Genomic DNA, 26,604 nt, shown 5'->3' on the forward strand with positions numbered 1-26,604 from the left:
TGCAGTCTAAGTTACAGATTCTGATTCTGACTGTAGTGGGATGAAGAATCTGACCATGAAATGTACATTTTGTAACGATCATTACACTGCAGAATGTAACTGACAAAATGTCTTCAACAAAATAAACAAACGACTGCCCAATATAGATCCGTGAAATGAACATAAATTGCCTCGGGTGCTCAAGCGCCCCATTAGCGGTCGAAGGCAATTATGCCGCTTAAACAACTGTGGTCTGTCTGGTTTACTTAATATATTAATTTATCCAAACAATGCAAATGTATGTCACGCAAACGTGGTCTAATGCGGCGTATGAACATTTTCCATCAATGGCATGGGTCCTAAAAACACAACAAAAAAAACTTTGTAAGCGCCTGTGCAGTACAGTAGTTTCGTGTTCACTATGCAACAACGTTGTGATGGCAGCCTCCCTCTGCACAAGGTAAAAAAGAAAAGTACAGCCTTTTGTCAATCGGCTCCTCGATGGTCTACCCATGCTGTGACAGTCATGGGGGTAGTTTGACCATACTTCACCACACTTTTCAGTGTTGGTTGGTTAGCTCAGATATCACTCGTCACTGATGTTAGCTGTGGCTGGAATTCAATCGCAGGTCACCGGGTTCATAGCGAAGTCTGCAACCATGGCGCCACCCAGCACAAAACAAATCAGGTATGACATTCGTGAGGATAGAGGATGAAGTTGCTCACTCTCCTCCAGCGAGCGGTGGTATAAGATGACACACCGTCGTGTCGAGTACACCCAGCTCGCCGCTTGGTTCATGACCTATTACACTGCTCACTGGACTCAAATACTGTACATTGCAAAACAAAGCTCTGCTGTAATAGGGGAGATGAACGTACAGTGCATCATGAAAAAGCCAGAACATTTTCCCGTTAAGCATTTAATGAATGTTTGCTATTGGCACACCGTACAAACATAAGCACAAATACTGTGCAACCAATTTTTCTACTTGTAATGGTTTTTTTCAGCTCACAGTTTAATAAAGGTCATTTGCCGTGACTCCAACATGCCCTCTTCTCCAGACGTTCATGTTCGTCAACGGCACGTGATCTGCGCTCGGTGGCAAGCATGTAAAAACGCCTACGAATTGAAGGTTAACCACGTCATCGTGAGCGGCACTCATAATCTCTCTGCCATTTGAGTGGCGTGTAACATGTTCGTGATTGCCTTATGGCCACACGAGTCGGGAAAATTAGACTCTGTGAGGAATTCAGCTTTGGGGCGGTGTGTTGGCCACAGTAGCCGCCTTAGTAACCGTGTTCATAACTTCAGCAAACACAGGCTAAATGGGAGCCTAGCGTTGCATGACTTTATTTATTCATTCACTCATTCATTTTTGTGTGAGCCCGGCAGTTTCTAGGTGATTGCCTGCCGGTTCTGGTTGCCGGGGCCAATGGTCGCACGTCAATGCTTTGATTCATCGTCGCGTCACGGGCGACTCAATCCGTTACAGAAATGCTGGTGCAATCGCCGATGCCACCACAGGAGCCCTTGTACAGTCAAGCCCACAACAGACAGCATTTGACTGGCCTTTAGTCACTAGCCCTGTCTAAATCAAGAGGCCCCATTGTTGGGTTACGTCGGCAGTAAATTTGCTGATGCGGGAACATGGACCCGGTTTTTTTCTAAGTTGCAGATATGTTTTAAGCTGCTGTGCCTTTGACTGGGCATGCATAAGTGAACACTTTTGTGTTAATTATATTACAGTCCTTCATGTAAGACTGCTTTAGCCATAAAAAAAAATATCGGTTTTGCTGGATATTCAAAGCCAAAACCACCACTGGAAATGAATTCCTTCATGGAAAAATGCATGCATAAACGCTGCCCACTTTACGAATGAACTCCTCTACGTGTAAGAGCAGTTACTCAGCCATGCGCTATTGTGTCATTACAATTCAGGCTTTTATTTAGTTATTTATGCCTTAGCTGTTAACCCCTCACTGCTGGGAAAGGCCCTCCGCTCAGCTATGCCTTCCACTCTTCACGATCTCTTGCCACCTCCATCTTCTGGTGCGCTCATCCAAATCGTCTGTCATCCCACCATCTCGTTTTTGTCGAAGTCTCTTTCTCCTTCCCTCAAGCACCCTCTATTATGTGTTTATTTTGCCTATCTGTCAACTGATGCCCTACCTAGTCGCCCCTCTGAAGTCTATTCCAGTTTCTTTTTCACTTTCTAAATTACATTTACTCCAATGAAATCTGTTAACATGGTTATAATTACAATACAACTACAATATACAAATACTGTCCGCTGCAGTGTAAACAGCTCATTATCAAATCGCTCGGAATAACTTTGATTCTATTAGACCACAGAAGCTGAGCAGATTTGAGCCTGGATAGTGCTTGATTGGGTGACCACCATGTGTAACACAGGTGCAGTAAGCGTTGTGGGCAGTAGAGGGCAGTGCAGAAAAATCCACTGGTATTCTGCCCTCCCCCCACCATCACCAACATGCAGTCACCAACAAGCACTGACCAGCATGAAGTATGGTTAAATAAAGCTCGCAGCCAGTACGTTGTTGGGATGCCCTCATCCCCCAGTAGTAGCTGCTCAACCCAAGCTATAAATGCTCCGATAGTGCATTGTCTTTGTACTTTTCCCACCTGATGACGGATACTTGTGTTGCGCCCGAAACGTCGTGATTTATTTTATTTCATACCTACGTGACATTACCGAAAGAACCAAAGAGTATGGATTCTTGCAGTTCCGAAAGCTTCAAATCTAGATTGTCTTTGTGCTGTTCGCCTTTTGGTATTCTCTGGTCTGACACTGGTGAAACTAGGCCCTAAAGAAGGCTGTCTCTGCTGTAAGCCAATCAGTTTCAAATAAAATGCATATATTATCAGAGCATGTTTGTTTGTATGTATGTATGTTCACCAGAAATACGTGTGGTTAATGCAGACACGTTGCCTTGCAAAATGTTTCTATTTGGTGTTTGACCATCTTAACACCTATTTTATTGCCAGAAAGGGTAAACGCTATTCTTATTTTTATATATATTGAAGTAGTGTTAATGCTGGTGGGCACAGTGGCTTAGCACCCGTCCGTGTGCCATTCCGTTTTCACGCCCAGTGTCCAAACAGCCGGCGTGCCAAAGCTCACATGCATGCATCCATCTCTCTCGCATGTGCCAAGGAATATTTGGCTATCAGCAACACAATATGATGTTCATTTTCATACTTGGCTTCAATTCCCAAGAGGGCAGAAAACATTATAAATGCAATGTAACTGATAAAATATATTTTCCAACTGTGAACGCCATTGCTTTTGCACAAAACTAAGTGTATTTCCATGAAGTGAAATAAAGGCTGTGGAGTGCACCAGCTGTCATAAAACACACCAATGTTTGTCCCCCCCCCACCCCCAAAGAGGGCTGCTTAGTTATTATTTACACAGACCTATTTAACCCATTGCTATATTGACAGTAGAATCTGCTTACATGAATTTGAAAGAAATTCCACCACAACAACAACAATGGACGTCACACACAGAACCCCCCCCTGCCCCCCCCAAAGACGCACTTCTGGTAGCCGCGCAGAAGTCAAGGTCTGCGGTTTGCATTTCTGGCCGGTTATCAAAGTGGCGCGTGAGCAGACACGTCGCCGAGAACTATGAGCGGCGCAAACTTCAAACGCGATGAGTCAGCCGCCCAACCCTGGCGGTCGGCAAGCCAGGGGGTCAAGGTCGGGGCACCAGTGCGAATGTCCCCGCTGTGTCGCGCGGGGGCGCGGGGGGCGCGGGGGCACGGGGGGCACCTTCGATGCGGCGCAGGGCCTGGGCGCAGGCGTCGAGGTCGGCGAAGGAGAAGGGGTTCCCACAGGTGCGCGCCTCCTCGCAGACACACTGCCCCGCGCGGAGGTTGCAGCCCGTCACGAGCTCCTCCAGACACGGCTCCATAGCCAGGTACTCGTCGTCCGCGTAGTCCTCCTCCGCTGCTGCCACCAGACACATGGAGACGGACGACGTCACGCGGCGCACGCACGAACGCGTGCACGCACGCACCGCAGACAGGCGGAGTAGGCAAGGGATGAACGCCGGCGGTACAATGCACGGTAACAATGCATTTGTGACTGCATGAAAGGTGGACATTAGAGGTATAACAATTCACTTGGATGTGGCGATTTGTAGAATGGTTATGATTCAGAGCTGCAATCGGATTGCAGGAATCAATATATTTCTCTTCTTGGTTCTTTTCGGTAAAGTCACGTAGAAGGGAAATAATAAAATAATAAAAATAAAACATAATAAAATTCTCACGACGTTTCAGCCACAACGCAAGCAGCCGTCCTCAGGTGAAGAACAGGGCTGTCGGAAAGACAGTGTCCGAATGGCTTTCCGACAGCCCTGTTCTTCACCTGAGGACGGCTGTTTGCGTTGTGGCCAAAACGTCGTGAGAATGTTATTTTATTATGTTTTATTTTTATTATTTTATTATTTCCCTTCTACGTGACTTTACCGAAAGAACCAAGAAGATGAATCTCTGCAGTCACGAAAGCTTTAAATCGAAAATCAATATATTTGTTTTGCCATAGCTCATTTTCACTTTCTCATTAGTATTGATTTAAAAAAAATTGTCTCATTTGTACATTTTTGTTCACTCCATTTCCCCTGAATGTTATACGAACATGTAATTGTATATATCTAATAACATCAATTATTATACAGGTGATTAGATGCATGCATTTATGAACTTCTAGATGTAATATTTTCACCACGAGGAGATTTGAGTTGATTCAGGATTTTTTTTTTATATCACGATGAATATAGCAGGCACGAGTGGAATCAGGAGTCACTTAATCCCATTACAAAACAATATAGTATGTATGTCGAACTTTCTTTCGCACCATACATATCCAACCACGCTAATCGGAGGTGATATGATGACCCCTTTTAACGCTAATTTGATTAGCGCTCACTTCTACAGGAACACATTTTGAGCACTCCGCCAGGTCTGCCTGTATATGAATGGAAAACCATAAATTCTTACACATGAGATTAGGTGCATCCATCATCAGCCTTAATTTTACAAAAAAAATGTTTATACAACCCCTTGGGCCTATGGTCTTCTGGGAGTGCATAATTTGAGCAGCATTGATTCAGGACAAGCAATTTCACTGAAATATAGGTCAAGGAAGAGCAGGGTGGGCTTCCCCAGTTCCCATGTGTTAATGCAATGAAATACAATTTGGCTTTACACGGCACCCAAATGTAGTCGCACGTTGAGACGCTGTGAATAAACAGCAGGCATAGTTATCTTGTATAAGGAAAGAGAGCCATAGGTATCTCTGAGTCTTTGTGATTATGGGTCACTGTGTGATTCTACGGGTCTCAGTAAACCCATGAGAGTCAATACAATAAACTTTGGACTTACATACCATCGACATAAGACCGCATCTCCAGACGCTGTACAGAAACTGCAGCCATTTTTTTATTTCATGGAGACAAAGTGACAGTCAGTTATAGGCAGAGGAAAAAAGTATTGAGGCCTGGACTTGAACAAAGTCGGTTAAGGGAATCGACAGCACGGATGGATGGGGGAAGGGAGTTCCAGACTATGGGGGGCAGCAGAGGAGAATGAGTGACCTCCTGCTGCTTGCTTTCCCTGCTTTCCCTGCAGGCAGCGCACGTGGTGCGGAGCATTCCAAGCCTGCCGCAATAGTGCAGCCATCTCTAAGCAACAGGCTGCTAGGCTGCAGGGAATGCATTCTGTTCAAAGTGTCTGAGGATCGCATTGTTTTTAATCGCTTGAGTGGGAAGGGTATCGTTTTTAAGATAGTTACAGTCTTGTTTACCGACGTAACCCGATAGCTTGTTTTTAACGACTAATGTCTCAAGTTGTTGGCTATTAAATATCAACGTTTTTTTTCATTCAAGATCTCACTTTATAAAATATGTTTTTTCGTGGATAACAAGTAAGGATAAGGGTGCATTTTTGTTTACATGATATGCATTGATTCATATTTTTATTGTCATGATATGCGCATCAATAGATGCAACTCATGTGCTAATATGACACACTTCACACACGTGACAGAGTGGTATAGAACAATAAAAACGAGATGGAAAAAACAGGACGTACATAAAGGTGAATTAAATTGCAATACTGAATCAGGACAATTAATCAAATCACAAGAGGGCAGGGGGGGAGGTAAATCAATATATGCCTCTTGCACATTCAAAAGTCAAAGTGCCCTCCTCAATTGAGCATCGACTGTGCTCATTGCCTGCTCAAACACCGGAGAAGTCAACTGATGTAAATTCCAAATTCCTACGGGTGGAGGTGAGTATATTCAAAGGAGACCACCACTGTTGACTTATCTACAAAATGGTACTTATTGTATCTATCCCCGGAGAGATGATGGTCTGAGTCAACCACCAATCAGGATTTTAACTCGCAACCTTCTGCTTGCGAGCCATTCGCTTTACTGCTGAGCCACTTGTCTGGATATTGCACGTAAAAAAATAATAGCGATGGCAACATCTTGTGAATAAAAATACCTCCAAATTGAAGATCGATATGAAAATAAATACATTCAACTGAGGCAGAGGATCAATGTATGCAACATGATGGGACTGCTACTCATCCTGCCTGTTAATTAAACAAATGAACTAAATTATTTGTCCAGGCACCCATGATGTTATTTATCACTGTTGTAGCCATAATCTCCGTCGACACTTCGACAATCGCTTATTCATGCATCAGAAAGCTCAGATAAATTCCTTCGCATAAAACATCTCTTTGATGCATACAGAAACGAAATTTTGTGTGAAATATCAACCAGTACTGTATAAAGTACATCTAAAAACTGTTTGTGATCCTACGGTACAGATAATAATGTGTACTCCAGCCAATTTATCAATCCACTGCTGGATGATGGCCTGACCCACTCCGTGCGGGTCGTGGAGGTTATTTGACCAAACTTCACCACGCTGGTCAGTGTGGGCTGGTGAAGGTGTATCCTTTGTTTACGACAAACAGGTGGAAGGTCATAGAGCCGAAAAAAGCCTCTTTGTCAGGGCTGACCTGGGTCGATGGTCAACGTGGGCACATCACACATCGTAAACCTGATATCAATACAAACATTCAATAACAAACACTAATGCAATGCAAATGAAAATACTTGTGAATAAATGGATACATCGATCGGTTGGTTGTTGCATCACATAATTGTGAGAGATGGCTACGGCTTAGGGACGCCTTCATTCAACAATGGATTGATCATGGCTTCATGATGAAAATTTGAAAACAAAAAAATACGCAGCTTCATTATGAGCCATGGTCAATTCACCACTAGTCCACGTCCTCCCGAAGCCTTCACCATCTCTCACAGTCCTGTGATGCACTAATCGAACTGGCTTGCTGCACAATAGCATATTTCATTGCTCCATCTCTGTGGTGGACGTACTATTGGGCGGGATTCCATCTTTTGGCTGCTACTCCATCTTGAGCATCGGCTATCATCCCTTCCTGTCACGTGTCCTGCCTTGGCTCCACTTTTACTTTCCCAACAGTCAATACGATGTACATAAGTTGTTGCATATTTCTTCTTAATTTATACGAAGATGCATTTTAGCTGGGGTGTAGGGTTTACAATACAGGAGTTCGAAAGCAATTGCATTCATACCGGCCACGCAACAAATGCAATCTTAAATTAAAAACTGACTGGGAAAGAAAAACTGAAGTTCAGGAATGCAGGAATCCAGACACATACATCCTGTAGTGAGTGGAAATGACTCATCACGTAGTCACAAACTGCATTAGGTGAGTCTCAACAAAACAATGCACCATCTTTCATGTGGCACATGGCGAACTTAACAGCACATATATATATATGTGTCGAAGATGTTCTGGCTCACAAAAACCAACGGTTCTCTTGAAACAATGTGGCTGCACGTGAACATAAGGGACGGCAGGCAGCCAACGCCACCGTACGTTATATTCTCTTGCACCAGCGGTACAATTAAGCCACCCGTCCCGTCGTTAAAGAGAGTTCTAAACCACAACAATGCCGACAGGCAAACAACGCAAGCTACGGTTTAACCAACCTGAACGACCGAGATTAACCAAATTAAACCGAGTGACAGCACAACGCACAGGGGCCAGCTTCGTCCGCGAATACAAAGGGTCATAGGAATCGGGAAGAAGTCGGGCCACCGTCCCACCGCGAACGAGCAGGGCCGCTGGAAAGGGTCCATTTGATTAAGCGTGGCGGAGTCGATGCGTGGCAACCCAAGACCTGGACAGACGGGGCTTTATTTCCACAGTGCGGGGAGAATGAAGTGACACCGCTGCGAGTACAGTGGACCGCGGCGTGCGATACGCGCCGCGGTGGTGCCGGAGGCCAGGGCGACTGAGCCCTTTTCATGGTTATGCAACTCACACCATCCACATTCCATCCCGTGACAACAACACCCGCTTCTGCACAGCCCTCCCAGGCATGCGAGGTGGGGGCACGATTTGGGGGGGGGGGGGGGCGCGGTGAGAGGAGGAGGAGAGGAGGGGGGTGCTTACAAGCATGTTGTACAGCTTAACCCCTGCACTGACATAGACCTTCACGTAGGCTGCTCATGGCGCGAGAAGAAGGAATCCATCAATATTGCATTACGTGTGTCAATTCACGATCTAGGCGAATTAAAGACAATCGTGCTGGATGAAATATAAAATATAAACGAGACATTACCGGTAATATTACCACAATAATGTGTCAAGGTAAAGGCACAGGAAGTGTGATTTCTTGCTCATGCCTCTGCCGGAAAAATTACCTCCACTCCAGTGAACTCTAGAGAGGGCCCCCTCTTAGAGAGTATTCTAAGCGAGTTATTTGTCCGACTTTTCCACTCTGACGAGACGTCTGGGTAGAAGTGTGAGTACCCACACTCGATCCCACCACACACACGTGGAACCTGTCAATCGACCGTGGTGTACCCTCTAGATTGGAAATCCAATGTCGGAACCACTACACCCACGGCAGCATCCCAAAATGTGTAGTACATATTAGGAAATATACACTAACAATTTGCAATTCCTTTTTTTCAGAAATCATGAAAACCTAATGAAGTTTACGACAAGTTTCACCTTTATCTATGAGAATGTGCTGATCAAACATGCTCTCAACACACTGTGATCCTAACTCCTGTGAGCTTTATTAAAATACTGCGTCCAATAAGAAGACAACCGCTCCAGCCAACATCGTAGCTGCTTGATTTACTGTTGTATACGACCAACTCTCCCCTTTCTTGTTTGAGCTCATATGACGCTGGGCAGTCCTGCAATGTCACGACACATCTCGCTCCTTCGCACGAGCGGACATCATCCCTCCGCCGCTCCTGGAGAATGTTTCCTCTTTTTGCTCCAATTCCATCAACAGTCTCGTTCATCTGCTGTCATCCCTCCAAATAATGCATCCAACATAAGCCCACTTACTTTTAAACATGATGTCTCTATAATGTGTGTCTGCCCTCTGATCCACGTTCCTTTTCCTGTTCCTCAGTGTAATTCCCAGCACGGAACTCTAAAAAGCGTATTCTTGGTTCTTTCGGTAAAGTCACGTAGAAGGGAAATAATAAAATAATAAAAAAATAAAAATTCTCACGACGTTTCGACTGCAACACAAGCAATCATCATCAGGTGTGAAATCCACAGCAAGAAATGTTGAGCCTTCGTATCCCGGAGTTTGTTGAAGGATCTCAAAGCTATGTGGAGACCCTCCCCGTAGAGGCGGTTAAATTTTGATTTAAAGCTTTCGTGACTGCAATTTAACCGCCTTTACGGGGAGGGTTTCCACATAGCTTTGAGATCCTTCAACAAACTCTGGGATAAAAAGGCTCAAATTTTCTTGCTGTGGATTTCACACCTGATGATGATTGCTTGTGTTGTAGTCGAAACGTCGTGAGAATTTTTATTGTTTTATTTTAATATTATTACATTTTTCCCTTCTACGTGACTTTACCGAAAGAACCAAGAATATGAATCCCTGCAGTCACGAAAGCTTTAAATCAAAATCTAAAAAGCTTTTTTGCGATGTGATCAAATTCTTATTTCACGCTCTTCGTCACAGTCCATGTTTCTGATCCATACGTCGGTGGTAGACAATTGGTACCGATTGAAAATCAGAATCATTCATGGCATGGCAAGGCGCTATGATCGTGAAGGAATGGGATGCTCACGTGTCCTCACGAGCCCTTAAAAGCCAGGCACTCAGCGATTTGGGCAGCTGGTGTACGGGGCAGGGCTAAGAGAAAACGACGCTGGCCTAACAACAGAACGTCAGCTTCCCATGGGTGCTTTAGCAGCAGATGCATCTCAACAACCAACGGCCACAACTGTCTTTAACAGCCCACATGGCATGCTGTAACAGTGGCCAAGATGGGGCACACATTAAAATAAAGCATTCCAGAGGGAACAACAGCAATGCAAGTAAGAAGAATGTGCCACCTGCCCGGGCAGATACGTGCAGCTCTAATTTTCAGCGATGAGATTTGGCGCAAATCATTACAGAAACCGCACTCATTAAATGCCGGCTATTCGGTTGATTAAGCATTCACTGGGATGCTGTCCCATAGCCCAAGGCCATGGTTTTGACGTAAAGGCCATGTGCGTGCAGCCAAGGGCTGTAAATCTGCTCTTCATCAAGGATTAACACATGAGCAATTAGCGGGTAAAATATTGTTGCAGTGATGAGACTGAAAGGGGCTGTGGCACGAGCAGTGAAACCTGTTGAGTGTGCAAGTAGAGTGGGGGGTGCCCGATAGCCGGGGCATGTTTGCCTCAAAGCGTTAACTAATACCACCGTGTTAAATTTACTGAACTGAGTCAGCAGACAGACAGGGAGGGGAAAGAGTGTTTTACAAATGCCATATTTCATGTCACTGGCCTCTTTGTGAATGCTGTAACTACGTTACGGAGAGCTTCAACGCAAGACGAAGATATCAGTGGATCACGACCTTATTGAATACGATCGCGAGACCATTCTCGTTTGATCAGCCAAATCACTCTGAATGTAAACCAATTCGGTGAGTAATCGCACGGGGCACATTGCAAAAGGAGGTCGACTGAGCTGAAGGCGAGCCGTCGGGACTTGTCATCCGAACGATGGAGGCGATGGCGGCCGGTCAACACTTGCATTTCTATAATACACCAAGGTGTGTGGCAAAATATATGATCACAATACCTGCGCTGACATTGACGTACGCAGCTGCTGCCCCATTGGTCAGGCGTGGTGAAAAGCGCACCACACGCAATGATAAATTTAGTGGAGCTCACGCTGCGCCGTTCGCTGAAACCCTAACCCTTCTTACATGCACGCACACCGACCCTTATCTCGCATTCTGAAAGTTCATCTAAGTTGGACAATGTATGAAAACACTTGCAAATGTTCCTTGGAGGGCAAAAACAACCCCACCTGCAGTACTTGGCTAACTGCTGTGGACGTAACATGTTGCTGAAAGGTGAACTTCGGAACTAATGTGACCGGGCTGTTAATTCACTGTAAAAATGTGAAGTTTTTTTGTTTAAACGATCGGTGTGTTTTTACGAACCCGTGGCTTGAGCCACGAGGAGCAGTAATGAAGGGGCTCTATATAAGGCGCACTGCCTGATAGCGATCTAAAACAATGGAAAGCAAAAAAAACCTGCGTAAAATAAACACCGCTAGCGTTCCATTTCATCGATCATATTAAATTAGAGTTTTACAACTAACGATTTCACAAAAGTTATTATACGATCCTTTGGGGGGGGGGGGGCGGTTCTGGAAGCCTGCTACCCGCCACCAACGACCCACGCCCAATTACCACAAATTAATGACGCGTCGGAGAGGTTCAGCAAAGTGGTTCGCACGCTGCTGCGCTCTGTACCCGGCGACTTGAGTCTGGTTCCTGGTCACGGCGTGATACATGGACTGGTCCTCAACTTTATTGCCCTTTACCAACCTGCACTGAAACCACGGTGGTCAAGTATGGTCAAACAAGCTCCAAGCTCACACGAAAAAAAGAGACCATTAGTGAAATGCCAAAAAGGGCAGTAAATTCTTGTTGTTTTAAGATGGGAACCCCCATTTGGAGAATATTTATTACAGCTCTAATAAATTGCTCGTTTGCCTCCCGCAGGATGGCTCAGCGTCAACACATGGTACTCACCGATGACTCATGATGGTGACAACGATGACAAGAAAAATGCTCTGGCGGTGTTTTGCAAAGGAAAGCCCCGAGTCTTGAATTCACTTAAGGAGGCTCCTGCACGGATATGGTTTGGCCAATTCCATTCATACACATTACGTTTTGTGTAAGAGGCAACTAGAGGGGATAATGCTAAAAGCTGTGTGCACATGTATTCAAGTATCCTTTACTGTACCTATAGGTCACACACTAGCCCAAGCCTTCATCACCTGGTGTTGCCAGGCAGTCTCCCATCCGAGTACAAACCACTCAATCCTGCATAGCTTACAAGATCAGCCAAGATCACATGCATTCAGGGTGACTTTATCGATAATGATTGACAAGGATTATGTATGATGATGAATGACGGTGATTGTGATGATCTCAAGTGACCTCAGCATTTCAACACCACCACATATCACAGCTAGACATCTGGAATCCCGGGGCCACATCCTAAGCTAAATAGATCTGTCCAAGCGACGACCCAGCAATATTATCCTGCACCACATGGACACAAACCTGCCACCACCTACTAAACTATGAATCTCACCTTTGCAAATCCCGACCTCATCTCCATTCCAGTTTCTCTGCGCTGCTGGATCCATCGACAACGAATACGATGACGCCGATGCATTCGATGCGTGAGCTGTATCACCAGGAGGAGGAGGCGGAGGCGGTGGAGAAGAAGAAACGACGAGGCAGCGCAGACCCAGGTCACACTGGCCCACGATGCCAAATGGCCCCCCGCATGGTTCTCCCAGCTGGCGGGCGCACTCCTCGCAGCAGCCGCACGGCGCCGTCACGGTGTGGCCGGGACATCGCAGGTTGTGCTCGCAGCGGCTGCGCTCGCATGGGAGGCAAGAGAGGGCCGACACGGACACCGGCGCGGACAGCCAGCTCGGCGGCGGCGAAGACAGCAGCAGGGACAAGCAGGCGATGCACGCCGCAACCCGACCGCCGGGCCGGCCTCCGCTCTTCATGACGCTGCCGGCGGTGGTGGTGGTGGTGGAGTTGGGGAGTTGGGATTGGTGTGTTGGGATCGGTAGGTGAGGTTGAATCGAGTGTTGCTGTTGAGGTTGCGTTGGAGTAGTGGTTGATGCTCGGGTGAGATGTTGGGGTTGATGTTGGCGTAAAGTGTTGGGGTGATTCGGGATTAGGGTGGTGGGGTTGGGGTTAAGGGTTGGGGTAAGTAGGGGGTTGGAATTTGGGCTTAGGTAGGGGTCGAGGTTGGGGTAGGTGTCGAGGTTAGACTCCGGGTAAGTGGTGTTGTTGTTGTTGGTGCCGGGACAGGTGCAGGGGATAGTAGGGATGGGGTTAGGGTCGGTGGGGTAGGTTGGGAGTCGGTAGATGTCGTGAGGAGGAAGTCGGCAGAGTTGATCCTCCCGATCGCAGCACCGGCTCCAGCAGCAGTCGGAGTAGGAAGAGTTTGACGCAAAACTATCTGTATCATACAGCTGTTATATATACAGCACGATCGGATGTATGCTGTCTGTAGACGAGATGATAGATGCGTTTTCTTCGCAGTGTTAAGTTTTTTTAGTCTTCTTCTTCTTTAAATGAAGTGTCTTCCAAAACTGGCAATGCTATATTAATTAGCGGGGGGGGGGGGGGGGGTCCCAGAATCAGGTAGGTGTGCGGTGTGGCGTCCACACGCGTATGAGGGCCATGCGGCTACCTTGCAGCAAAATCCAGGTACACCGCAGACACACGCGGACACACAACACCTGTCTTACCGGCCTGTCTCACCTGACAGCCACACCTGACTGCCTTACCTGCCTGTCACGCCCTCCTGCTGACCGCAGCAATCCGTTTAGCTGTCCTATCAACCTGCCAATCACGCCAGCCTCCCCACCTTCATCATCCAGCCGTCTCACCCGGTCTGTCTGTCTGACTATCTATCAGGCCAGCTAGCCCAATCGGTCAGGTTAGAACCACAGGCGAACTTCACATCTCTCTCTCGCTGTCGCTGTGTCCCAGGCAGCAATTAAAGTTACAGCAGTAACATCAACAGCAGCAGCAGTGGTATAAAAATGAAATACACGCTGACCGATCACACTGCAGTCCTGACCGAGCCGTGAGCCGCCAATATCCACGCTCGCAATCAGCGCGCACGTTCTCTCGAAAAACAAAAAAAACCCTCGCCGAACTGATGACAGCTTCTTCTCTTGATGTAGCAGCCTTGGCCTCTCCGATGAAGTTACGAGCGTGTTCCGCGACTCTGCTGACAACTCCGATAGACCACTAGAAAGTGTCCGGCAGCAGCAGCAGCAAGCAGCAGCAAGCAGCAGCAGCCACCGCGAACTGTGGCGTTCTGCCTCTGCTTCGGGAGCCGCCGTCCGCTTCTACATCGAGTCGAGCTGTCAATCAAAGGCGTTACACGCCCACGTCCGGCGAGACCACGCCCACATCTTCCCGCTCGCCACGCCCATCTCTCTCTCTGGGGCACGCCCACCACGCGCGTGCTTGTTTTTGGGGTGGCATGCGTCTTGTGTGTGAGTGTCTTTTGTGTGCCCAATTGTGTCTTCGTGCGTGTGTTTGTGTGCCCAAATACGCGGTGGAAGTTAATGCAGTGACTTGTCGCGACGATTTAGGATGTCCGGAGAGACAGTCTCTGATGCTCACGGAGCCAAATGGAACAGCCTTAATTTAATGGCAATATTGTATTGTCATTTCATTTTAGATTTTATAGACACAAGCCCCAATTAGATTATTTGTTTTGCAAGACGGGCCACTTTTTTCAAGTTTGGTTCGGGTGACAGTCATGTCTCATATTTAGCCTTATAAATTGTTGTCATTTAGTACAAATAAAATGCGTGAATAATGATACATGTTTACAGATATAGAATACATGGAATCAATCACAATTTATTATTTTATCCAACAATAATTTGCCAACTTTATTTGCCCTCTAAATAATGACTGCTAAATGGACTTGAGTAATCCCTTCCTGAGCATTTTTAAAGCTTTTTCTCCCACCTGAGGCGTGCCATTATTTTCCTTCTTAACACCAATTGCAAGGAACAAAAGGCACCGGAGGAAGTGAAGTTTGGAATTCTTATCCCCACCACCTGCTGCTATGAACATTTCCTGCAATCAAGCACTGTTTGCTGTCCAGGAAGAGGTGAACGTGGTCACGACAAGGCTCAGCCAAGGCTGCGCCTTTGCCACCAACCCTTTAAATTCTCCATTTACAAAGTTGCGGACTACAATAGCGCTAACAGGAAGGGCAGCTCCAACCCTCAACCGCAACGGATACCGTGCCAATATTGCTCCAAACAAAAAGAAAACTCGAAAAGATATATTTCGACGATGTTTTGCTTTTCCCCAGCATGCATAGCTTAATTATTTATTGCAAAAAATTATTTTGCGGAGCGAGAAATGTGCTGCGGACGGCACACATTGGCACAACAGCAAAGCGGGAGTGTGTGGCTCATTTGCAGCATGGGGATCGTGGGCTCAGATCCATCGAGGGTGGCTTTGGTGGCACCGGGGTGACAGCTCCGAGCCAGATTCTTCTTCCAGAGCAGAGGAGCACTGTTCACCAATGCCTGCAGAGTTTGACACATGGTGGCGGAGAGCATGCCAAGGTTATGATCAAAATCCTGAGGCATTGCACGGTTCCGAGTTCCGACCAAGTAGGCTGCAACGAAGCAGACCCTTCTATAGCGCTGCGTGAATCTGGCACAGAGTAACCCTTACACATGTCTTGAGTAAACACAACCGTCACAATGGGCACTAATAATTTCCATCACATAGCAATCGACAATTATCATGAAGGGATTCGCCACCATAAGAATGTGGCATTGGTACGACATTAACGATTGGGGAATATGACATTTCATTTGTTGTTGTTTTTTGGAAGGCACGTCAGCTGTTTGGAAGCCATCATTTGGGAGAATGGAGACATCTTTTCAACGTTTGATGAAGTGAAACACTGTACAGTGGAGAAGATTTTTGCGGGCTCGCATTATATACAGTTGCAGCGTCCAATGTAAGCAATTTCCACTTGTGTAAAATACGTGACGCGCCGTGACTGCCGCACAAAAAGCACGCAATCCTCACGTGATACTCTGTGAAGAGTACTCACAAACATGTTTTCCCTTTGCAACACTGAACTACACAATTCTACACAAAGTCCTAGCCGTAATATTTCAAACGTTTCCCATAAAGGGAGCACCCTCACACTGTCGGCCTGTACTCGCACGGTTGGGTGCCAACGAAAGTCTTTTTCTGGGCGCCATAAATACACAATAAACGCCGCAACGAAATTCTGCAACAATATTGTCTTAATCAGAACGCAACCCGATCGCGTGTGTGCTTTTGCAATGCTAGCGCCAAAGCGGCCCTGCTCTGCGTATACGCGACGATCAGGTGCCGATCACCGCTGCTTCTCAATCTTGCAATCGAAGCGACGAGGGCTGAGGTGCTGTCAACAGGACGGGACCGGTCGGTCGCGAGCAGGGGGTTGCCCAGGGATTGTGCCCGGGAGAGCCAGGCGCAGCGCATGCTTGGCTTGTGTCCAGGAGGACGCCAAAAATACAACACACCTGTAGTGGTATACAGGCAGGCCTTTCTTTCACGAGCACATGGCACTCTCAAGGACCAAATTGGCAAAAACAACGCACGCGTTTGTGCGAAAAGTCGAACGGAGACCACGTTATTCCTTTCCTTTTTGCTGTCGTCGTTAGAACATCTGTGCTCATTATTGCAATATAATATTGTCAGCGTGCGTATATTCGTTGATTTCATTTAAATTGTTGTTTTGCCCCACCTGCTGCATCTCGCCAAATGCAGCCGTGTTTCCTCGACTGCCATTGTTAATTTAAAAATGCCTCTTGCATAAGGGAGGCTCAGTGAGGAATGGGTGCCCTCTGTTGGCAATCACTTCCACTCACCACAAACAAGAGCAGTCCACTGAAGAGCAGCGGTCAGAGACAAAATGCAGTACAATACTGGGAATCACTCAATATTACTATAATATTCAAATCAATCATTTGGGGAATTCGGCCACTCGAGCTGCAATTGGCAACTTATTTTTTTTTATACGACCTTTTATCAACTTATTACTGCATGAAGCATTCTATGTTAGCCACAGCGGTTGTTCGACCATACTTCACCAGACTGCGTATTGTGGGTTGGTGAAGGAGGGGGAGGAGGGGCTGAGGAAAACCAAGAATCGGTTCAGATGTCACTCACCACCACGGTTAGCCATGGCCAGGAATCAAACTCGGCAGGTTCATAGCAGCGCAATGCAGACCGAGCGTACTCTGCTAAAGTGTTTTTGAATAGAGAAAATGTATTAATTTTGGCTCAAGCCGTGCATCTCATAGCACAGCAATGATTTGCCTTTGCAATGGAAAGTTGTGGTAATTTGCATTCACTGCGTGAAGGGTGTGGAGTGAGTCCATCAGGGCATTAAAACGCCAGTACGTTCATGTTTTTTTATATGCTCCGTATTATTTGTAATAACAACAAGTGAACCTACTGAAGTCCTCACACAAATGTAATTTATAAAAGTCTAGGCTGTTATTCCGCACTAGAAGTTATAATTCACGAGCTGTAAAAGACATTATTGTAAAAGTCTTGAAATGCATTCCAACTCAATAATTACACATAATCTACTGCTGAACGAGGGCTTCCCCATGCCATGTGGGTCACGGAGGTTCAATCTTGATTTGAAGCTTTTGTGACTGCAGGAATCCATAAAGACGATCACTTGTTGTTGCGATCGAAACGTCGTGATCTAGTCATTGTTTCTACCTACGTGACTCTACCGAAAGAACCAAAGAATCATGGAGGTTATTTGACCATACCTCACCATGCTGGTAAAATAATCTACTCAAAAAAGTAATCATTTATTCTCAGGACGTAAGACCCACATTACAAAGGCAAATACAAAAGCAGATATGGAGGAAGAAAAACACGTGACAACGCTTTCAATAAACATAAACTTCCATACATTAATCAAAACATTATACGAGACAGCAGTTAGGCCTTGCACAGCGGAACATATAACACAAATTGACACTGCAAGCAGCATAACAACTAGAGGATGATCCTGTGATGGAATGGTCAGCACACTGGACTTGCAATCCAGAGGTTGCATGTTTAATCTTCTGGCGTGGCAGTTAAAGAAGTATAAAGGGGTTACACCAGAGTTAGTCAATTGGCAGGGTAAAGTGTGTGTACTCTCAGCTGTTGCAATATGTCTGATCTGCGTGTAATAGTAGGTCAAATCCCTTATAAAGGGCCATCTTGTGCTCCCCAGTCGTGTAGGCTGTTCACCCATCAATGGCTTGAGCAATCAATTTCAGCGCTGCACCTTTATATTTTTCTTTAATTTAAATACAAAGACGAGGTAGTGATCAAACACACTTCAGTTCAGATTGCATAATCAATGAATCCAATCGAATGTAGAAACCCGATTGAAGAGGGAATAAATGATAAATGTAACATAAGTGTCATTTTTTTCCAGATTCAAAGACTTTTGTGAATGACTGAAAATTATCTGAATTTAGTATTTACTCTCAGCATAAAAACACGGTATAGGAATGGTGTTCCTGTTTGCACATTGGAAGTTTGACCAACTTTGTGTGTGAAACTAACTGAACAAAAAATATACTCACTCCCCTGGAATAGGTGCGTAACCGTCAAAATAAAATGCATCGTTAGCATCTGTCAGTCGCAAGGAGGTGACCAGCATGTCCTCGTGTCAGGCTCAATCGCGAACGCGTCACGAGGAACGATGTATGTTCGTGATATCACTAGGCCTTTGTCAAGCAAAGTGGCAACAAATCTGGCTGCAAATATCCTGTAAATTAAGCAGATGTGCGGGCGCTTTGGGAAAAAAAATGGCATTTGCAGATTGCAAAAACGGTGTTTATAATTATGAGAGCACTGTACGTGGAAATGTTACAAATAAACATGAAGGCAGCAAAAATGTAAACAGCACTTAGCAACACTTGCGTTGGGCACTGGGAAAAAAGTTATTATTTGCTTTGTTTATAAAGATGTTGTTAACTGCAAGTTTTTTTACAAATAAAACGGTGGCATTGAGGCAATACTGTATAAAATATAAATATGTTTTGACACGTTTGCCCATACATATTTTTGTTTATTTTATTTTGTTCGGAAAAGGCGGTCATGCTGAGGGTTTGGTAACATTGGCAATGTTAGTGGCAATCAGTGGGTGTAATATGCGGTGCGGAAACCCATTCTGCCAGAGACCTCCAGCATCAAGCACGACTCTCAGCCGGGTTGCATTCTCGAGTCAAGCTTTCTTCTGCAATTATTTGTGGCATATTCTTGGTTCTTTTGGTAAAGTCGCGTAGAAGGGAAATAATACAATAATAAAAATAACAGATAATACAATTCTCACGACGTTTCGGCCACAATGCCAGCAGCCGTCCTCAGGTGAAGAACAGCGCTGTCGGAAAGACAGCGTCCTAATTAGGACAGCTGCTTGCGTTGTGGCCGAAACGTCGTGATAATTTTATTATGTTTTATTTTTATTATTGTATTATTTCCCTTCTACGTGACTTTACCCAAAGAATCAGGAATATGAATCCAAGCAGTCACGAAAGCTTTAAATAGATGTTTGTGACATGTGATGTAATTTTGATGGATTATACTGAAGGATGTTGCCATGGTGTGCTGGTTAGCACGCTGGACTTGCAATCCAGAGGTCGTCGGTGCAATTTGATCTCTTGGGGTTGGATAAAAAAAAGAATGGTGCAAGTTTCTTAAACCCCCCTCCCCGCCTCTGTCCACCCAGCAATTTAAATGCGTAAACCACAGTTAGTCGACCCGCAGATCGCGTGTGGTGGATTGAGGTGTGGATACTCCCACCTCGTCGAAGATGTTTAGCCAGTGTGGAAGAGGAGACCAATTACCCTTTAGAGTAGAGAGGCTCTCCTTAGGCCCCTCTAGTGTTGCGATCGAAACGTCGTGATCTATAATTTTCTACCTACGTGACTTTACCGAAAGAACCAAAGAGTATGGATTCCTGCAGCCACGAAAGCTTCAAATAAAAAATAAATGAAAGTTTCGTTTGAATCACTTTGCCTATTCGCGAACTCTCTCAGACCAAAGACGGGAAGGAAGATGCAACATTTCACTTGTCCACAGCAGAGCAGAGGTGGTCCCCTCCCTCTACAACCAGCTGATGATGTACGTGCTACCACTGCCTTAGACTATGCAGCCACATCCACCGCAGTAATTGTTTTTGTGTTTAAGAGCCTTGAAGATCTCCGTCTCGCCAAAATAAACTGCTTTTGAGTTTTAATGGCTATAATGAAATGATTAACACTTGAAATGAAGTGTTTATTTAAAGTGACTCTGATTGCCTTAAAGTGTTGGGGGATTGATTATGACATAATAGTGCTGCGGCGTTCCGTTAAGTGCCGCTAAGAGAACAACAGTTGGGAACACTTTAGAATTCTCCATGCTGCACTTAGGAGCAATTTAAACACGGTATGCACTCCCCCCCCCTCCAAACCTTCTCCACCACCCAACCAACCCGCCACCCCCCCTGCCGAAAGCCGGCGTAATTGGTGCAGTATGGGACACAGCGGCGGTGCTACATTCACGTTGTGCTGACACGTGGTCGCGTTGCGTACGTACTGCGTGGATGTACTTGAACTTTGTCCAGAACCTAACGCTGCCTGAATTCCGGGTTATCCAAGTGCATCTTCCCACGTGCCCAAGACGAAGAGGAATAAAAAAAATCTGGAGAAATCATCTTGACACTTGTCTGGAATTTGGCCAATTGCAGGTAACAATTATGATAATCGAAGACATGAGTCCATCAATACAGTATTGCATTACTGCACACTCTTATGCGCCTCCAATAAGGATTAATTTGTTTCCATCGTAATCATCACCATCAGCCAGGATCAATTCCCTGCTCGATGAAGGCCTCACCAAGATGCTCCCATCTCTCACAATCCTACGATGCTATAATTGATCTTGCACCTGCACACGAGCTGATTTATAATAGGGCTTACATTTCGGATGTCCTTTTGGATGCGTTCCATTTCTTGGCTGTGTGAAAATATGCGACTGTGCATCTTGCTAGGGTAATGAAAGTATGTTGATGAGCAAATGAACGTACTTTCAGGAACATGGACATAAACATTGCACATCTAGCCCGGTCGCGCAAGATATATAAGCACCGTGGTTATATAGTCATAAAACCAGGTGTCTGTCCTGTGGAAGATTGCTGAGGTCAAGTGCATTTTAGAGAACCAGCTACATGCAGTAAGCACTTTGCACGTATGCCCTCACTCTGAGGATGTATATTTTTGTTCTTTCGGTAAAAGTCACGTAGAAGGGAAAAAAATAAAATAATAAAAATAAAGAACCAAGAATGTGAATCCCTGCAGTCACGAAAGCTTCAAATCGAAATTTCAATTCTGAGGATGTACTTCTATATTCAAGAACTGGAATTCGTTCTTCGCATTTACAAATTATGTCTGAACACGTGATGACATTTATCAATAAATGTACACGAACTAAATTGCACTGGGAGCAGTCACTTGGGGAAAACAAAACCCTCACATTTTACACCAAAGGTGGTGGGCAGGGCCTCATCAAGGGTCATAACGGCCTCCGAAAAATAAAACAACACAATGTTGACATTGTTATGATTCCTCCAGCGTGGGGTGGTTTGTTTTTATATTTTAAAAAATTGTTCCCTTAAATTTTCCGTGATATGAACTGAAAAGCAGTTGTACGGCCAATGAGCTGCAAGGGGCCGCTTTTAGGGGGTATGGAGTGTCACGGGGGGGGGGGGGGGGGCTGTGGTGCGTCGGTGGAGTGAGAGGAAGGAGGTTGTGGGATCGGACACAGGAGGACCAGGCAGAAGCCAGGGTCCACTCCGGGCCAGTTTTGATCATGCGGAATGTAATATGGGACTGGCAGCGCCACTCAAAGAAAATCCACGGGCTCCTGACGGCACCCTTTATCGTGTCTCAGTGGAGGAGGCATGCACCCTGTGATGATAAGTCGTCTGGCCGTCATTAGCCTTCGCATAGGGTGTAACGTTATTGGTCACGCTGGCATCACGGCCACGTTCCCTGTGTAACACCTTTAGGCATCTCACCGCTTTGATTCCTTTCTTTAATAATAATAAAAGAAAGTAATGACCACAAGCTGCGCCTTGGGTTCAAGTGAAAATAAGTCTCTGGGGACTCGGAGACCCACGGACCCGGAGGTGAAGATGAAACGGAGGTGTATTTTAATGTATCGCACGAAAGGCAACATCAAGTTCAAGTCCATTTATTAGGTATAGCCCTGTGAGCCATTCGGCTCTTGAATCGGGTGCAACCGCAACAAACAAACAACAAAAACATGAACAAAAAACATCTTAAAGTGAATATGTGACTAAGTGCAAACAGAAAATCCAAGAAAAGACAGCAAAATATTGCAGAAAAAAACACCGTACACCAACGCTGTGTGCAAAAATCCCAGTGGGATGCAAGTCAAACAACAACAACAACAACCATAAGACAACTTAGATTAAGGCCATCAGTCTAACTCTGTACTACAACAAACAAACATGGCTAAACCAATACACTTTTCGAAATCACCAAAATAAAGCCATGAAAGCAATGAAAAAGCAATCATAGGAACTGTGACGGAATTTTCACAATAAATGGCATAAACATGTCATTTAAGGACGTCTTAGTGGAGAAAATGTGCCCATTGAGTCTCTTCACGCGAAGCCGAGCACATGTGCTGGGAGGTGGTTATATAACGCGGTGTGCGTGCCCCCTCGCTGCAGGGGGTCTCTATTGGCTATGATATTGTGCGCGTCTCATTGGTAGCTGCTGCTGCCTGTCAGTGCAGGTGAGTTACGCTCTCTCAGTCGGTTGTCCGTGAAGACGACGCAACTTCAAATATGAATTAACGTCAACTCGTGCTTCATTGGCGAATCTTTTTGCCGTAGCCTATATGGTTAAAAAAGTATTAAAACATTAACATCAATCCAATGCTGGCTCAACATGCGCCCCTGGCGTGTCAGTCACGTTGGCTGTTTGACGATTTTATTTTATACCTACTTGACTTTACCGAAAGAACCAAAGAGTATAAATATGTTTGACTATTCTTTGACATGACGGTCAGTGCGGGTAGTAAAGGAGGGGAGGGGCAGGACCGGTTCAAGTATCGTTCACCACTGACGTTAGCCGTGGCCAAGATTCGAACTCAGGTGTCCGGGCTCACAGGACAGGACTCTAACCACTGCGCCTCCCTGTTCCATCACGTAACCTTTCTAGCTCTTATTATTTAAAATCACACCTCTTCCAAGTTCCCCACAGCACAAGTTATTACCAAAATATTTATTGTACCGTATGCTTCTGTATTGACCTTATCGCATTTTTTTTTTACCATTTGCACCGCAAGCATTCGTGGTGTTTTTAAAAGTCTGGCCACTTCACGCTGATAAGTCCTGCAGCAATGTTTCCAGAAGGGCATGTGTTGCCAGCAGACCATGTGCGTTTCCCCTGCCACTGAAGCGCATGAATTCAGATAACCTCCTTCTATCAGTGCAGCAGCTGCACAAACGACGATAAAAACACTCCTGGTCCTAAACTGGGTATGAACCTAAAGCCACCACAAACATGATTTTTTAAATTCCTTTTTTTGGCCACAGCATCAAGTAAATAACAACAACAAAAATGGCAACGGACCCATGGCATGGCATCGACTTAACTTGCACAAAAAAATGCATGTCACATTTTATATGAAGCCTGTTGACGTTTTCCTTTCCTGTTGACACAATTCTATGCCCAATGACGTCACAGCCAAAAGCATTTTTAGCCGTAAGAACAGAATGAATAAAGGGGCCGTTATGTGTTGTACATGCGCTGAGAGAGATGCTACATCTCCATCGAAAACAGTGTTTTTACAGCTAAAACATGCGTGTAACACGAACGGAAAGTGAACTCAGAAAGCCAAGAGCAATTAAGTGAACCAATGAGCCGTAACACGTGGGAACATCTATGTGCTAATACCGTCCGCGTCGCCATGTGTGATGGGAGAATCGACGCTATTATCGTAAGGAGCACGTCGGTGCGGGAGACGCTGCCCATCACCAAAAGAGCCTGAGTAGGTCACGAGATTGGAGCAGGAGATGGCAGCAGGTGCGGTGAGCCGGTGTGACAGGTGATCTCACCCCGATAACCCCGACCTCGCTCATAGTCCGAGGACGACACCAGAGAGGAGTGACCCCGCAACCTCGCACATCATTTTTGTTCTCCAAAAATGTTGTCCCAATGGTGCTATCGGCCTCGCATGTCATGAGATGAAGTATTCATTCAGATCTCCCGCAGAGCAGTGCAAGCGGATACCCCAGAGCTACGTCTGAGATGTCTTCAAGTGACCTCTGGCCTCAAGCGGTTACTCCCGATGGGTGCCGCCAATCGCAAGCAGCGCATCACAGGGGGTCACCTCTAAGGACACCACATCATCATGCAAATAGCTTTTCCATTCCGTCATTACGTCTGAAAAGCCAGTGATGAGCGAAAACAACTCGCTAGTTAGCACAGTAAAACGGAGGTTTCGGTCACAGTCGCTTAAAATTGTACAGCATAAGCGAGAGAATGGTGGTTCTGACATAAGCACAATGAATGTATTTTGACCAAGCTACCTTTTATTAGCAATAAATAATTTACAAACGTTATTTCAGAACACATGATAATTTAATGTGAACAACTAATAAAATCATAGCAAAATGTAATAAGTCGGTCCAATTTTACAACCTACTTGTACTTAACTAGCAAATGGAAAAATGGCATTGTAGCTAGCTGGCTTGCTGATCAAATCCAACAAAATGCAGTAGTGCCCACATAGTACCATGCCTGGCATTTCTGCCAAGCAGTAACGATAAGCAGATGATGTCCTGAGTGTTTAACATTCTCTTCCCAGTGAAGGCAGCCAAGCCAAAGGAATTGCAGATGAAGTCACTACTTAATAAAGAATCTGGAAGCAAGACAGATGCCTGATGGTGAATGATTTTGAGAATTCACATCGCTCACTAACATAACAGTAGCTAACAAAAAAACTTGTTATGCCACTCCCAATATCGAACTGTGAATTTATGATAATAGGTAAGAACAAATTTAGATTTAAAGCTTTCGTGACTGCAGGGATTCATATTCTTGGTTCTTTCGGTAAAGTCACGTAGAGGGGAAATAATAAAATAACAAAATAATAAAAATATAAAACAATAATTCTCACGACGTTTCGAGTGCAACACAAGCAATCATCATCAGGTGTGAAATCCACAGCAAGAAAATTTGCTGTGGATTTCACAAATTTTCTTGCTGTGGATTTCACACCTGATGATGATTGCTTGTGTTGCAGTCGAAACGTCGTGATAATTTTTTATTGTTTAATATTTTTATTATTTTATTATTTCCCTTCTACGTGACTTTCCCGAAAGAGCCAAGAATAGGTAAGAACAACTTAATGTTTGATCGATCACGAATGAAAATCGCAGGCGAGACAAACTCAAAGCCCAAAAGCCTGGCTTGCACTGGTCACGCAAAGAAGTCTTGGTGAGCGGTCCAAAGGGGCCTGAGGTGGCGGCGAATTGAAATCCGAGTGGTGGCAGACAGCTCGCAGGCTCCCCCGACTGCCGCACCAGCCTGCGATGGACTCTCACTGGTCGCGCTGTGGCCCGGTGCGAGGTGATGGTGTCGGGACGGCGCTGAGAGGCGGCGCAGATTGGAGGAGTCCCAAGATGTGCACCGTGTGCGCCCTGCGCTGACAGGTCGCAGATCCTTGGAAAAATCGTTGACGTCTCGAAAAACTAATTACGAGAAATGAATACATCGTAATTATCGTCAGATGTGATCTACCCACTTTCAAGATGAACCCTTGCGCCAAGCTGTCGCCATCTTTCATGTTTCATGTTTTCACGAAGTCAAAAAAACTGCCTCTGCCTCTTGGACACTTCTCTGCGGGTGTCAAAACAGGAGCGTTCACTTTTCGATTTAAAGCTTTCGTGACTGCAGGGATTCATCTTCTTGGTTCTTTCGGTAAAGTCACGTAGAAGGGAAGTAATAAAATAATAAAAATAAAACATAATAAAATAATTCTCACGACGTTTCGGCCACAACGCAAGCAGCCGTCCTCAGGTGAAAACCAGGTCTGTCGGGGCGTGTGCTCGTGTGCTGTTTCATTCAGACTCGGTCGCCTCGACGGACCTGGTTTTCACCTGAGGACGGCTGCTTGCGTTGTGGCCGAAACGTCGTGAGAATAATTGTATTATGTTTTATTTTTATTATTTTATTACTTCCCTTCTACGTGACTTTACCGAAAGAACCAAGAAGAGGAGCGTTCACGTCGTGTCCTCTGTCAGATTCTTTGTCATCTCCAAATCCCGCTGAACACTCACCACCGCAAATCATGGACACAACTCGTCGAG

General features: G+C 45.5%; 1 protein-coding gene across 2 annotated transcripts in view; it reads right to left on the reverse strand.

The window, feature by feature from the left end:
- CRIM1 (cysteine rich transmembrane BMP regulator 1) overlaps positions 1–15,405 on the reverse strand; it is a 77,885-nt gene extending 62,480 nt beyond the window's left edge. The window contains exons 1-2 of one of the 2 annotated variants that reach the window (XM_061559053.1): positions 12,724–15,405; positions 3,776–3,952 (exon numbers count right to left, since the gene is read on the reverse strand). In XM_061559053.1, coding sequence (XP_061415037.1) covers positions 3,776–3,952; positions 12,724–13,153 — 607 coding nt within the window. In that variant the 5' untranslated portion in view covers positions 13,154–15,405. Of the gene's footprint in view, positions 1–3,775; positions 3,956–12,723 lie in introns of both variants that reach the window. The other variant, XM_061559052.1, reaches the window with a different exon arrangement.
- Positions 15,406–26,604: the final 11,199 nt, after the last annotated feature.

The sequence above is a fragment of the Lethenteron reissneri genome, chromosome 25 (assembly GCF_015708825.2).
Source record: "Lethenteron reissneri isolate LAM-NWPU_2019-01 chromosome 25, ASM1570882v1, whole genome shotgun sequence".
Classification (NCBI taxonomy): domain Eukaryota; kingdom Metazoa; phylum Chordata; class Hyperoartia; order Petromyzontiformes; family Petromyzontidae; genus Lethenteron; species Lethenteron reissneri.